This window comes from Homalodisca vitripennis, chromosome 3, assembly GCF_021130785.1.
Source record: "Homalodisca vitripennis isolate AUS2020 chromosome 3, UT_GWSS_2.1, whole genome shotgun sequence".
NCBI lineage: Eukaryota > Metazoa > Arthropoda > Insecta > Hemiptera > Cicadellidae > Homalodisca > Homalodisca vitripennis.
In genome coordinates, this window is record NC_060209.1 from 206,159,020 (window position 1) to 206,175,128 (window position 16,109).

A 16,109-nucleotide genomic window follows, 5' to 3' on the forward strand; every position below is an offset into this window, starting at 1 on the left:
ATTTAGGATAAATTTTGCCAGTTTCAATAATGTTGGGAAAAGTCCTGAACCAAATGACTTATTAGTTATATCAACCAGAGGATTCATAAGTTCTTCTTTGCAGGTTTTTAATAGCTTAAAGGAGATCCCATCATATCCTGCTGAGGTCTTTGTTTTTAATGAGCTAATAATTTGGTTAATTTCTTGTTTAGTTGTTGGCCTTAGGATTAAATTTGGAATATCCATATTCTGGACTGGAAGGTTTATTGCTTGCTTTACATGTGGTCCACTTTTTTAAATTATATCTTCAGCTGTATTGACGAAGTAGTCATTAAGATGGTTCACAATATCGTGTGGGTTAGTCATTTCACGTCCGTCAATATCAAGTTTCGAGGGTAATAATCTGTCTTCTTTTTGCTTTCGTTCATTGTTAATTACATTCCAGACAGCCTTTGTTTTGTTTTCTGCGTCGGCAATCCTTGAGATATTTTCTTGTTGTCTTAAGTGTTTAAGGTGAAGGTCATACTCTTTTTTTAAAAGTGAAGCTCTTCTTTTGTGTTCCTCTTCACCTGTTGTATTATAAAGGTTTTGAGCTGCACTAAACCTTTGCTTTAAATTAACTGCTGTGGGATCACTTAACATATAATTTTGTTTTCTTTTTGAATTTTTTGTTTTAACTATTGGGCATGATAGATTTATTGCTTGGTTTAGAATGTTGCTAAACTTGTCATATGCTTGATCTGTGCCAGTGGAGTTGTAGACCTCTGTCCAGTTTTGTGGTTGAAGTAGATTTTTTAGCATAAGCAGGTTTCTATTACTGAAGTTTCTCCTCTCTGTTGTAATGGTTAAAGCAGGTTTTGTGGTCCAGTGGATACTGCAGATTTGCCCCATGTGATCAGAGATAGCTGTGTTTACTACTTTAATGTTTACAGTATCCGGATGTTACAGCACACACAGTCAATAGTCATGTGTGGGAGGTCGGAGTTATCCGTGTGGCGGGTAGATCTAGTCTATACATGGTGCTGCTCATTAATATGTCATTCATTTGTGCATAGTCTTGTTTCTTGACAGTCAATATTGATGTCACCCATAAGTACTACTGAGTGGTTCCCAATTGGAATGTAGTCAACAGTCTCAGATAAAACTTCAAGGCCGGATTGGAGGTTCATTGGTGGTCTGTACACTCCAATAAAAAAAGAGTATTTCTGCCTTCCTTTAGCTTAATGGCAGCCACTTCACACGTAAGTTTAATACTTAAATGACTTATATCAATCATTTCAGCCTTGGCCTTCAATATGTCTTTAGTAAAAATGGCTACCCCTTCCTTTAAGTGTGACTTTCTGCTATATTCTGCTACTAGTGTGTACCCTATTAATCTTGTGTTTAAAAGTGTTTCTTTCTTCTGTCCATGCCACTATATCTGATTCTAATGAAGATAAGAGTGTATTTAATCTTTAAATTTTATTGGAAACTCTGTCTACATTCTGGTCAAAGATAGTGAGAGTTTTTTTAACGTTTTCTTTAGGGAACGCCTGTGATTTTATGTCCCACCTGCTTTTATTTTGCTCTTGATTAGGCTTGCATGTTCTAAAAAATGTTCTGAGTGATGGGTTTCTTGAAGAGACTGGTTATTAGTGTTTAATGGGGATAGAGACTGCAATGGTTGAGTGTTTAATGGTTTAGTAACAGAAGAGGCCAGTGATAGGTTTGCTTGCTTAGTGTAGCCATAGTGTTGTTTCATGTACTCCTTGTTTAATGTGTTTTAAGAAGAAGTCTTCATAATTTTCATCATTTCTTTTTAATTTAGCATTCTATGTTATACTCCAAATCAGTTCTGTTACATCTCCAGTCCTGTGATGCCCTCATGTCACTGAATCAGACGTTCATGTCTGGTTATGTGAGTATCGTATTGCCTCTATGTTATACTCCAAATCAGTTCTGTTACATTCAAATTCAAATATCTTTATTACATGAACATTAAGTACAGTAATTTTGTCAAGTTTTACAATAGAATATAAAGTAAGATATACATATACATATAGAGAGAGAGTTTATACAGCTTCTTTGAACTCTTCTATGTTGTAGATTGTCTTCTTAAGAAGGAAATTTTTAAGTGGTTCCTTTAGTGCATTTCCAGTTAGACTTTGTAAGTTCTCCGGTAGTAGATTTCTAAATTTTCTTCCTGCATAGGATGGTTTTTTCTCAAAAAGTGCTGTTCTATGCTGAGGCAGTATATATCTAGAGGCGTGGCGGGTAGGGTAGTTGTGGACATCTCCAAGGGTTTGCAGATTGAGTCGGGAAACATGTATGATAGATTCATAAATATAAAGAGCTGGTACAGTGAGTATCCCCAGAGTTTGGAATGCTTCTCTGCAGCTTTGTTGAGGCTCAAGATTGGCAAGGGATCTAATTGCTCTTTTTTGCAGTATCAGAATCTTATTCAGATTTCCATTAGAAGTACCCCAGATGATTAAGCCATATCTTATATGAGACTCAACAAGCGCATAGTACGCAGCCTTAGCTGCTGCTTGAGTACAAACTGTTTTTATACGTTTCATAACGTAAATTACAATACAATACAAATGATCTTTATTGACATAAACATGGAGTACAGTCATGGCGTCAAGAGTTTTTAAACTTGAGTTGCGTGGTCATCAGTGAGAAGGTCTTCCTATCTGCAGGCATTCTTCAACAGAGTAGAACTCCTTGTCCAACAGCCAGTCAAGAAGAGCTTCTTTAAAGTTCCTGTTGCTTTTTTGTTCTTTCAGCGTTGGTGGAAGGATGTTGAAGAGTCTAGCCCCGATATAGGACGGTTTTTTTTCATAGGCAGTCAGGTGATGTGCTGGGAGTCTGTAGTTAGCTCTGTTCCTAGTGTTATAAGGATGTGTATCCAAGAATTGGACGAGTCCATTGTTAACTGCATAGGTTATTACCTCACCGATGTACAGGTTGGCAACTGTCTGCAGTTTCAGTCTCTTAAACTCCAGTGCATATCTTGTTGGAGATAGTGTTTACATGTTCAGTCCACGAAAGTCCACTGTCAAGTGTTAAGCCCAGAAATTTGACTTGGTTGAGGACAGTTATATCTGGGACATCTGCAGGTATTCCTTTTTTCTTGCTAAAGTGCACTTGTGTTGTCTTTTCAGTATTTAATGCCAGGTCATTTGATACACTATACTTAACAGCTCCTTGTAAAGCTGTTAGTGAGTTAGTAGATAGTTCTTCCGTAGAGTCATTTTTAACAAGGAGTGTAGTGTCATCTGCATACATTATACAGTCAGTACTATAGTTTTCAATAAAAGCTGGGAAGTCATTGGTGAATAGTATAAAAAGTATGGGGCCGAGCATGGATCCTTGAGGGACTCCTCTTGTTAGTGGTTTTTGAGTTGATATATATGAGCTAGTAAGGCCAGATTTGGTATCCTGGACCTCCACAACTTGAGATCTTCCTTGTAAGTAGCTTATGAACCACATGTTCTCTTTACCTCTTATACCAAGAGTTTTGAGCTTTTCGGAAATAAGATCGTGTCCCAGGCAGTCGAAGGCCTTGCTGTAGTCAATGAAAAGAGCTGTTACATACTTTTCTTCATCAATACTGTCAATAATTGATTCAACCAGGCTTATGATTGCAGAAATTGTAGATTTGCCCTTTTGAAATCCATGCTGGTTATCTGCTATTAAATTATGGTGTTTAAGGTAAACCATCAGCCTGTTCAGCACAAGTTTCTCTATAACTTTTGAGAAAGTCGATATCAGTGAGATGGGCCTATAGTTTTGGGGCTCTGATTTTAGTCCTTTTTTGTGCTTTGCATAGACTTTAGAAACTTTGAGCTTTGTAGGGAAGTGGCCTTGGGCAAAAGACTTGTTGACTATGGCTGCGAGAGGATGGGAGATTTCTTGCGCACAGTATTTAACAATTTTTGAAGAGTATTCATCTAAACCACTGGATGATTTATTTTTAAGATTCTGAATTACCTTTTGTACTTCTATCCAGGTTGTAGGTGTTAGTTTAAATGATTGTATCGGATGAGTGTGTAGGAGATTCTGGTCCTCATCTATTCTGTCAGTTGGTAGTAAATTATTTTGTTCTATTGTGATATCTGCTATTTGGGTGAAATAGGTGTTGAGGTTTTCAGCTACTTCCTCTGGGTCATCTATAGTTATATTGTTAATGTTAAGCTTAGGGCATGTTTGACTAGTGTTATTGCTAAGTCTCTCACTATTTATAACACTCCATAGTGCTTTTGTTGTGTTGTCAGAGTTTTGTATATATTGAAGGTTAACTTGTTGACGCAGCAATTTTAGCTTTTGGTCATAAAATTTCTTTCTATTCACCATTTCTTCTTTGTCTCTAGTGTTTCCTGTTGTTTCATAAATATTAAGAGCTCGTATATATGAGGCTTTCATCTCTGCACACTCTGAGTCGTAGTAATGTGATGGCTTACTGCCAACTCTGGTTTTGCTTTTCCTCTTTGGACAGGCGATGTCTAGGGCAATGCTGAGTATCTCGTTGAAGTTGTTGTAGGCTGTTTCTGCGTCTTCAGCATTGTTGACAATGTCCCAGTTCTTAATGGATAGTAAAGATTTGAGATTTTCCAGATTTTGTTTGCCTAGTTTGCGCTTAAGACTGATGGATGTATTTTTGTCATGAATAAAGTCCACACTACAAAGCTGGCCTGTATGATCAGAGAGACCAGTTTGTAAGATGGTTGCAGCAACTTTTTCTTCTGAGATACTAGTACATATGCAGTCTATAGAGGTGTTTGTTTCAGCTGTGACACGAGTTGCAGGGAGTGCAAGTCTTCTCATATTTTGCATGGTCAGTTCATCATTAAACATTACACTGCCAGGATTGTTACTTCTAAGACTGTCAATATTTATGTCACCCATTAGTAAGAACAATTTGTTATGAGCTTGGTTATGGTCTAGAATGTTAGATAAGACGAGCTCCTCACGTGTGAGATTTAATGGGGTGATCAACCGAGGCGGAGAGAAAGAGTGGGGACAGAGCCGAGCAGTACCGATAAATCCCGAAAATTCCTGACAAACTCTGTACATGCGGCTAATAGCGACCTCAGTTCGGAACGGTTCTGATTTCTATTATCTTACGAATTAATGAGTCGTTGTATATCCGAATTAATGAGTCTTCAATAAATTTGTGTAATTGTAATTGTATCATAAATCTTTATATTCGTAGCATTAGAGATCAGTAGGACTAAATTATTTTCATCATCCGTATTACATAAAATTTCTGTAATATAAGTGTAATATTTCTTACATAAATATAAATGTTTAAAATTGTAAACCAAAAATATACTCATATATGATCTTAAACTGAATTTGTCAGTTACAGTAATATAATATAATTAGCAAAATTTTGTATTTATTAATGATGTCACGTGCTATGTTAGGTATTTAAGTCAGGTAGTTGTCATTGGTTTTGTCATATTTCTATTATTTTGTTTTTGGTTGAATATTTACTCGCAAGTTTCTTTTTTAATCTTTTTTAATACCCTTAGTTTATTACAGCTATTACATAACTCTTATTACAGATTTTGTAGTGTAATTATTAATTTATTTACTACCAATTAAGGACTCCACATTATAATATGTTGCTTTTGCCCTATTAATTTGAATATATTCCAATAGCACAAAAAGATTATGACATTTTATTCGTTGTGCACCATCTCACATTTTGTAAAGTGTCTTTGGAGTTATAAAGAAAGTTCAATATTATTATAATTAATTCGATATAATTTCAATGTTTTGCAGATATGTTCGTGTAAAGTGTCTTTGGAGTTATAAAGAAAGTTCTATATTAATATAATTAATTCCAATTTAGAAGTAAGTGAAAAGAATACGAGTAAAGAAACTCTAAAACAATTGTGGTTAGAAAAAATGTCACTATCACATTTAGGTTATGTTTATGTTTATACTGATGGATCCAAAACTGACACGAGCTCCTCACACGGGCTATCTGTAGTTGGCAGGAGGGGCCCCTCCATCCCCACTCTTTCTCTCCGCCTCGGTTGATCACCCCATTAAATCTCACACGTGAGGAGCTCGTGTTAGATAAGGCGTCCAGGCTATTTCTTATGTTTCCTGCCGGGGGTCGGTATACTCCTAAAACATAGATTTACTTCCCACTTAGCGTGATACGTATCAGTGCTGCCTCAAAGAGGAGTTCCTCACAGAAGTTATTTATTTCAATAGCCTCTGTGTTACTTGTAAGATTGTCTTTACAGTAAATAGCTGTACCCCCTAGTCTATGCTGAGTTCTGCTAAATTCGGATATAAGAGTATAACCATGTAATTTTGTATTAAGGATTTCATTTTGGCAAAGACCGTGCTCAGTTAGAACTACAATGCTGGGGGATGTCTCATTAAGCAGGTGGTTGAGTCTATTTACTTTGCCAGATAGCCCTCTTATGTTTTGGTGCAGCACTGTCAGGCAGTGGTTTTCCCCTGCTGTGTATGACCTAAAAAAGATTTCTTTTTGTCGGCAATAATTGGTGAGCCCTGGGCAGTTGGATTGTCAGAGCTCGCTGGTGGTCTCGTTGTAGAAGGGAGTATGGGGAGTGGAGAGTTTGTTGTGACTTTTGTAGGATGTATGGAGAAATTTAAGTTTATTTTCTTGTAATTGTCAATGTTAGTTATGAAGAATTCCTCATATGTTGCATTTCCTAGTTTCAGTGCTGTCACCGGTGGGCCTTTACACCCTGTTAAAGGACTAGTGTTTGTAAGAGGTGATCTGCTGGGCGGGTTTTGACTAGGGTGGAGTTGGGGCTGACTCTTATTTCCTAGTGAAACTGTTGTATGTTTTTTACAGTTTTTCCTGTATTTAGATGCCCTGAGAGAAGCACTAAAAATGGTTTTAGTCTTGATGTTAGGCAGTGAAGATTCAGCTTCTGCAGTCGAGTTCTTATACGATGTAGTCCTGGTTTTGGTCATTGGAAGTTCAGTGTTTTTATCGCAGATTTGGCTGACTTCTGCGGTCGAGTTACGGTGAGTCCTGGTCTTGGTCATTGGAGGTTCAGTGTTTTTTATCGCAGATTTGGCTAACTTCTGCGGTCGAGTTACGGTGAGTCCTGGTCTTGGTCATTGGAGGTTCAGTGTTTTTTATCGCAGATTTGGCTGACTTCTGCGGTCGAGTTACGGTGAGTCCTGGTCTTGGTCAGTGGAGGTTCAGTGTTTTTATCGCAGATTTGACTAACTTCTGCGGTCGAGTTGAGGTGAGTCCTGGTTTTGGTCAGTGGAAGTTCAGTGTTTTTATCGCAGATTTGGCTGACTTCTGCGGTCGAGTTGAGGTGAGTCCTGGTTTTGGTCAGTGGAAGTTCAGTGTTTTTATCGCAGATTTGGCTGACTTCTGCGGTCGAGTTGAGGTGAGTCCTGGTTTTGGTCAGTGGAAGTTCAGTGTTTTTATCGCAGATTTGGCTGACTTCTGCGGTCGAGTTGTCATAAGATGTCGCATGAATACAAGGTTTTGTGTGAATATGTAAAGTCAGCTGATGCTCCAATTGATCCTGGCGAACCTTTAGCTCAGCTAATTGGAGCAGGATTGACGAGGGATGACTCATACTGTTTGTGTCAGTAGAGAGGGTTTGTGTTTCTGAGTCTCTAACTAAGGGTTTGTTAAGATTGACGTCACTAATATATGAGTTTTTTGGCTGGTTTATAAGGGTCTGTAAACGAGCCATTTCTTTTTCATAATTATGAATAATCCGTTCTTTCTCAGTGTCTTGATCTAGGTATAAAAGTTCGAGTTCATTACGTAATTCCTTTTCTTTCAAGAGCTGCAGTTCAAGTTGCCTTATGGTATCACCCAAAGAAATGGTTCTATCTATTAACGCTTCTTTTTCCTTCTCCAGTTCTTCAATCTGAGCTTCGAAATTCATCTTGACAAAATCGGTTGATTCAGTAATATGTTTAGTTAGTTCAGAGTTTTTTAAGGTAATTTCAAACAAGTCCTGCTTAAGCTTACTATTTTCAGCAAGGAGAGCGGAACCTACCTCTGCTGCCAAAGTAAGTGACGTTTCAAGGTCAGTGTCACAAATGTTTTTAATAGTTTTAATTTTATTCTCAATATATTCAACTGTGTCTGGACTGTGAGGTGGGCCACAATCAATGGTCAGTACACTGCTGTCTAAGTTATCCTGCTGGTTACTTGAGGTACTGTGGTCTACTTGTTCCATCGAGTGATCATTATCTATACAATTAAAAGCTTGCTCTGCTTCTAATAGAGCTTTGTTAAAAATGTTATTCCTAAAATTGTCCGGTTGTGAGATGCCAAAACTATGAAGATGTTCAGAGTAGGAAAAAAGGCTAGATTCCTTTACTTCTGAAGTTGTATTTTCGCCAAAAAATGATATTTTGAACTTTAATGGTTTATTTTCTTTTCTGATAACTTGAAGGATTTTAGCTGGCCAGTGTCTATATCCTTTTATTTTTGCAAAAACAATGTCTCCTAACTTAAAATTTGTACTTGTCATATTTGGTAAATTCGCTAACATCTCCAGCCCTGTGATGCCCTCATGTCACTGAATCAGACGTTCATGTCTGGTTATGTGAGTATCGTATTGTCTCTATGCTATACTCCAAATCAGTTCTGTTACATCTCCAGCCCTGTGATGCCCTCATGTCACTGAATCAGGCGTTCATGTCCAGTTTTGTGAGTATCGTATTGTCTCTATGCTATACTCCAAATCAGTTCTGTTACATCTCCAGCCCTGTGATGCCCTCATGTCACTGAATCAGGCGTTCATGTCCAGTTTTGTGAGTATCGTATTGTCTCTATGCTATACTCCAAATCAGTTCTGTTACATCTCCAGCCCTGTGATGCCCTCATGTCACTGAATCAGGCGTTCATGTCCAGTTTTGTGAGTATCGTATGTTATACTCCAACAATGGATTTCAGTGAAGTATACATATGTCAAAAGGTTCTTGGATTTGGAATTATTTTTTATATACAAAGATCGTTTTTTTTTTTTTTTTTTTTCAAATTCCCATATCTATGAATTGAGGAGTTTTATTTATTTCCTGCAAGCAGGAAAGAATAGTGCAGCAGAAATCCATTGGAGAATGTGCCGTGTTTACGGAGAAAACATTATGGGTTATGGTGTTGTAAGTGAGTGGTTTAGAAAGCCAAAGATGTTGACTGACACTCACAAAAATCACTAAATGGCTTTAGCTTTGACATTTCTTGAATTAATACTTGAATTTAACATTGGGCTAACTTTAAATTTTTGACACAATTCACGCACAACATCAAAACCACTTACAATGTTTTCTATTTTATTACACAGCACATTCGCCAATGGATTTTGCTGTACTATTCCTTTCTGCTTGCAGGAAATGAATAAAGCTCCTCAATTCACATTTGGTGGGAGAATCTCTAAACAGTGTATTTCTTAAGTAGTTGTATTGTGTGATTAATCCAAACTTTTTAAGGTTGTTAACAATAAATAAATTTAATTGAATAATAATAAACCAATACAATCAAAGGCGTAATCAAGTAAAAATTTTGAGGGGATCAAGACACAATTATAGTGCCATCCCCGGAAAAATCCAATTTTTAAAATTTTCACATTTATGAAGTAAAATTGAATGAATTTTGCACAATTTTTTTACATACTTCAATGGTTGTATTGACGATTGATATTGATAATTGTAGAGGCACTGCTTTAGTAGGCTGTGTAAGATTAATAATTGAAATTGATTAGACTTATACAGAAGAAATAGGCTTTTATTGTCTGCAAAACACAGTACATAATATACAAATCTACGTTGAGAAATGATAATATGTAAGAGTTTTTACAAAAGTAAAATTCTTCATGACTTCTGAGTCACATTAATTTAGGAAATTCAAAAATTATTTGTTGACCAGTCAAAGGATTAATATATATTTCATGTATAATAATTTTATGTACGTTACTATTATGTATAATTGTAACACGAAATGTTTGTAGGTTGGATATGTTCACTTAACCTGTCGTCCACATGACAAGAAACTAATGATAGTTCAGTATATTGCCTGTACGGGGGAGTACAGGGGTTTCATCCCCTGTGATCAAGCAGAATTCTTCGACAGAATCCTCAAAGTCATGCAGAACCACCAGAAAAAAAACCGTTGAGGCTCTGAATCAACAGGGACAGGTATCCAACTGATGTTTTCAACAAAATTATGTAAATGTATCTTGCCTTAACCTTTTTTGGACCTAAGGGAACCTATTTGATTTTTTATTGATTTTTAGTATTTTAAAATAAAACATTTACAGGCCCCCTTTTTGTACTGGATTTAGATAGAGACATCTGGTTGCTCCCTTTGTTCTTCTTTTACAAGGGCTTTTAAAATTAAATGTCATTCGATGGTTACATTTAAAAAAATTAACTTATTCCACCAATCCCCATTTAAACTTAGGCAGGTTGATGTTTTTATTATTCCAAAAAATATTATTTTTTAGTCTTATGATATTGGTCCATTGATATTGGTTGGTATATTTGTATTCAAAAGTTAATTTTGGGACACCTGGTCTACACTAAATTTGTAGAAGTGTTAATTTTGTTCTAGGGTTTTTGATCAAATACTTCCGTATAAATGGAAAACGAAATGAAATTTGATTTAGTTGAATTTAAAAGTAATTGTTTGTTATTTAATTTTTTGGATTACAGGAAATAGATCTGAGGGTTAACATTTAACTATTCTTTTGAATGACTGTCCTCTTGAAATATTAAGAGATATTGAGAAGTACTAAAATCGTTGGAAATTACTAATCTTTCAGGCTAGTGTGAAGGATAAGCCTTCGACCCTACTCTTAGTCCTGAAACGATCTTTGAGTCTCCCTTGGTTCTGTTTAAATGTCAAATCTGAGATTCCTGCAAAAGCAATAGATTTATGGGTTCTTGTTCTGTAATCTCCTCTAAGTTCAGGAAGTAAGGCTTTCGATACATTTTTCATGTTGTACAAATAGCAAGGCATTCAACCCATATTATGTCCATACTAAGTTCAGTATGAATCAATCAGAAATTATGGCATTTATTGTGTTTAATTTTGTTGCCAATATGATACTGAGTTCTCAAGATTCTGTATCGCTGCTTACTCTAATACCTTCACTGCGGCTGTATGCTGAGTGATCTAGAATAGTGACACGAGACTACTGCTCTGCAAGTAGGTTAACATCTTCACTGCAGCTCTATGCTGAGTGATCTAGAATAGTGACATGTGACTACTGCTCTGCAAGTAGGTTAACATCTTCACTGCAGCTCTATGCTGAGTGATCTAGAATAGTGACACGAGACTACTGCTCTGCAAGTAGGTTAATATCTTCACTGCGGCTCCATGCTGAGTGATCTAGAATAGTGACACGAGACTACTGCTCTGCAAGTAGGTTAACATCTTCACTGCAGCTCTATGCTGAGTGATCTAGAATAGTGACACGAGACTACTGCTCTGCAAGTAGGTTAACACCTTAACTGCGGCTCTATGCTGAGTGATCTAGAATAGTGACACGAGACTACTGCTCTGCAAGTAGTTTAACATCTTCACTGCAGCTCTATGCTGAGTGATCTAGAATAGTGACATGTGACTACTGCTCTGCAAGTAGGTTAACATCTTCACTGCAGCTCTATGCTGAGTGATCTAGAATAGTGACACGAAACTACTGCTCTGCAAGTAGGTTAACACCTTAACTGCGGCTCTATGCTGAGTGATCTAGAATAGTGACACGAGACTACTGCTCTGCAAGTATGTTAACATCTTCACTGCAGCTCTATGCTGAGTGATCTAGAATAGTGACACGAGACTACTGCTCTGCAAGTAGTTTAACACCTTAACTGCGGCTCTATGCTGAGTGATCTAGAATAGTGACATGTGACTACTGCTCTGCAAGTAGGTTAACATCTTCACTGCAGCTCTATGCTGAGTGATCTAGAATAGTGACACGTGACTACTGCTCTGCAAGTAGGTTAACATCTTCACTGCGGCTCTATGCTGAGTGATCTAGAATAGTGACACGAGACTACTGCTCTGCAAGTAGGTTAACACCTTAACTGCGGCTCTATGCTGAGTGATCTAGAATAGTGACACGAGACTACTGCTCTGCAAGTAGTTTAACATCTTCACTGCGGCTCTATGCTGAGTGATCTAGAATAGTGACACGAGACTACTGCTCTGCAAGTAGTTTAACACCTTAACTGCGGCTCTATGCTGAGTGATCTAGAATAGTGACACGAGACTACTGCTCTGCAAGTAGGTTAACATCTTCACTGCGGCTCTATGCTGAGTGATCTAGAATAGTGACACGAGACTACTGCTCTGCAAGTAGGTTAACACCTTAACTGCGGCTCTATGCTGAGTGATCTAGAATAGTGACACGAGACTACTGCTCTGCAAGTAGTTTAACATCTTCACTGCGGCTCTATGCTGAGTGATCTAGAATAGTGACACGAGACTACTGCTCTGCAAGTAGTTTAACACCTTAACTGCGGCTCTATGCTGAGTGATCTAGAATAGTGACACGAGACTACTGCTCTGCAAGTAGTTTAACACCTTAACTGCGGCTCTATGCTGAGTGATCTAGAATAGTGACACGAGACTACTGCTCTGCAAGTAGTTTAACACCTTAACTGCGGCTCTATGCTGAGTGATCTAGAATAGTGACACGAGACTACTGCTCTGCAAGTAGGTTAACACCTTAACTGCGGCTCTATGCTGAGTGATCTAGAATAGTGACACGAGACTACTGCTCTGCAAGTAGTTTAACACCTTAACTGCGGCTCTATGCTGAGTGATCTAGAATAGTGACATGTGACTACTGCTCTGCAAGTAGGTTAACATCTTAACTGCGGCTCTATGCTGAGTGATCTAGAATAGTGACACGAGACTACTGCTCTGCAAGTAGTTTAACACCTTAACTGCGGCTCTATGCTGAGTGATCTAGAATAGTGACATGTGACTACTGCTCTGCAAGTAGGTTAACATCTTCACTGCGGCTCTATGCTGAGTGATCTAGAATAGTGACATGTGACTACTGCTCTGCAAGTAGTTTAACACCTTAACTGCGGCTCTATGCTGAGTGATCTAGAATAGTGACATGTGACTACTGCTCTGCAAGTAGGTTAACACCTTAACTGCGGCTCTATGCTGAGTGATCTAGAATAGTGACACGAGACTACTGCTCTGCAAGTAGTTTAACACCTTAACTGCGGCTCTATGCTGAGTGATCTAGAATAGTGACATGTGACTACTGCTCTGCAAGTAGGTTAACATCTTCACTGCAGCTCTATGCTGAGTGATCTAGAATAGTGACACGAAACTACTGCTCTGCAAGTAGTTTAACACCTTAACTGCGGCTCTATGCTGAGTGATCTAGAATAGTGACATGTGACTACTGCTCTGCAAGTAGGTTAACATCTTTACTGCGGCTCTATGCTGAGTGATCTAGAATAGTGACACGAAACTACTGCTCTGCAAGTAGTTTAACACCTTAACTGCGGCTCTATGCTGAGTGATCTAGAATAGTGACATGTGACTACTGCTCTGCAAGTAGGTTAACATCTTTACTGCGGCTCTATGCTGAGTGATCTAGAATAGTGACATGTGACTACTGCTCTGCAAGTAGGTTAACACCTTAACTGCGGCTCTATGCTGAGTGATCTAGAATAGTGACACGAGACTACTGCTCTGCAAGTAGTTTAACATCTTAACTGCGGCTCTATGCTGAGTGATCTAGAATAGTGACATGTGACTACTGCTCTGCAAGTAGGTTAACATCTTCACTGCGGCTCTATGCTGAGTGATCTAGAATAGTGACACGAGACTACTGCTCTGCAAGTAGGTTAACATCTTCACTGCGGCTCTATGCTGAGTGATCTAGAATAGTGACATGTGACTACTGCTCTGCAAGTAGGTTAACATCTTCACTGCGGCTCTATGCTGAGTGATCTAGAATAGTGACACGAGACTACTGCTCTGCAAGTAGGTTAACATCTTCACTGCGGCTCTATGCTGAGTGATCTAGAATAGTGACACGAGACTACTGCTCTGCAAGTAGGTTAACATCTTCACTGCGGCTCTATGCTGAGTGATCTAGAATAGTGACACGAGACTACTGCTCTGCAAGTAGGTTAACATCTTCACTGCGGCTCTATGCTGAGTGATCTAGAATAGTGACACGAGACTACTGCTCTGCAAGTAGGTTAACATCTTCACTGCGGCTCTATGCTGAGTGATCTAGAATAGTGACACGAGACTACTGCTCTGCAAGTAGGTTAACATCTTCACTGCGGCTCTATGCTGAGTGATCTAGAATAGTGACACGAGACTACTGCTCTGCAAGTATGTTAACACCTTTGCTGGATCTCTGTGTTGAATAATTAGAACCATCGCCTTATAAAAAAATATTTTTATTGTTATGGTTTTGGCTTATGATGATAATAATGTGATACCACTGCACATTTCAACCATTAGAGTTGAATTTAACAAAATATTGATTGTATAATCATTTATAATATATTTTTCCAGGTAGTAGCGCCAGCACAGAACCTTAGCATGAACACAACACCGGAGCAGATAGACCCAGCAGAGCAGGAGGTTGGTGCTGTGGGTGGAGTTATGTAGCACAAGTTGGATAACATCGGTACACTACAGAACACATTTAGTGAAATACATTTTAATAATTAATACGGTAGTGTACCTGTTGAGTTTGTAAAAGTGTTGTATTAAGATACAAAAACATGGTGGTTTATGAGGCTTAAATAATTGTAGTTCTCATCAACTATTGACCTGGTGCACAAACTCACTGTAGTAGCACAAGTTTTAAACTACCGTCCATTTCACTCTTAAAAGAAGTAGAACGATATTATATAACTTGTTTTATATTTACTTTTAGCATATTATAGTTTAGCAATGCTTTAAAAACAATGTAAAAATATAAAATGATAAAATTTGACTCCCCAATATGATTTATAGCGATGTATAGTTTGTAAATAGGAAATATTCGCAATAATCCAAATGCCCAATTTTACACTGTCTTCAAAAGTATAGTTTATGTCATGTAAAAAAATATTCTAATGTAAAAATGATCATTCCTGAATTCAGTTTGTGTTATGTCAAATATATAAATAAACAATACATAGATTTAATATAAAATAGTTTGCTGATTTTAGAAATATGTAGTTTTATATGACTTGAAAATTTAGGTTTATGAATGTTTTGTGTATGTTTCAGATTTATTGTGTATTTATTGTTTTCATTTTAGGTTATTAAAAGTTCATTCCTACTACTGATGTCATGTAAATAAGTTTTATAACCTGTTAATAAACAAATCATTCACTGAGCTCTTTTCCGAAATAATCACTTCCAACAACACAAGAAAAACATTTTTAAATAAATACAATGAAGTAAATAACAGCTGTTGTAGCAGCCAGCAACAGGAAAGAAAAATACCAAATAGAAGGATATTTTCCATACTACTAAGTTGGAAAATAATTTTGTTCTGAATATTGATAATGGCACTGTTTCAGATCCTTTGCATGTTGTCAATAGTTTTAATAATTATTTTGTTAATATTATTGAAAACCTACTGCAGAATATTCCATCACTCAATCATTTAAATATAAATATAAGTAGAGAGCAGATTCCCAACTTTAGGTGTCCCCCACTTAATGAAGAGGATTTAAACAGCATTTTTTATTCTCTTAAAAATAAATGGTTTAGCGGTTACGATGAGGTACCGATAAAAATTATTAAACTTGCTAAAGAACGGTTATTAAAGCCTATCTTGCATGTCGTAAATGCTTCTTTTATCTCCGGAATATTTCCTACACAGCTAAAACTTGTTAAGGTGATCTTAATATATAAAAAGGGAGAAGAAACAAATATTCAAAATTACTGTTCAGTTTCAGTTTTACCCCTTTGTATCTAGTTTTTGACAAAGCCATGCATTGAAGGTTAGCAAAACATATGGAACTTTATGATCAAGAACAACATGGTTTTCAAAAAAATAAATCGACAATTGAGGCGGTAGCCGCTAGAAGAGCCTATCTCAAAAAACCATGTTTTGAGAAAACTGCATTTAAATGTTTACTATTGGATAAAAGCCATTTATTTTGATAATTTATTCACTTATTATATT

General features: G+C 37.2%; 1 protein-coding gene across 1 annotated transcript in view; it reads left to right on the forward strand.

Moving 5' to 3' along the window:
• LOC124358574 overlaps nucleotides 1-16,109 on the forward strand; it is an 83,774-nt gene that overhangs the window by 18,063 nt on the left and 49,602 nt on the right. The window contains exons 11-13 of the mRNA XM_046810877.1: nucleotides 2,748-2,904; nucleotides 7,108-7,361; nucleotides 14,498-14,566. Coding sequence (XP_046666833.1) covers nucleotides 2,748-2,904; nucleotides 7,108-7,361; nucleotides 14,498-14,566 — 480 coding nt within the window. The remainder of the gene's footprint in view (nucleotides 1-2,747; nucleotides 2,905-7,107; nucleotides 7,362-14,497; nucleotides 14,567-16,109) is intronic.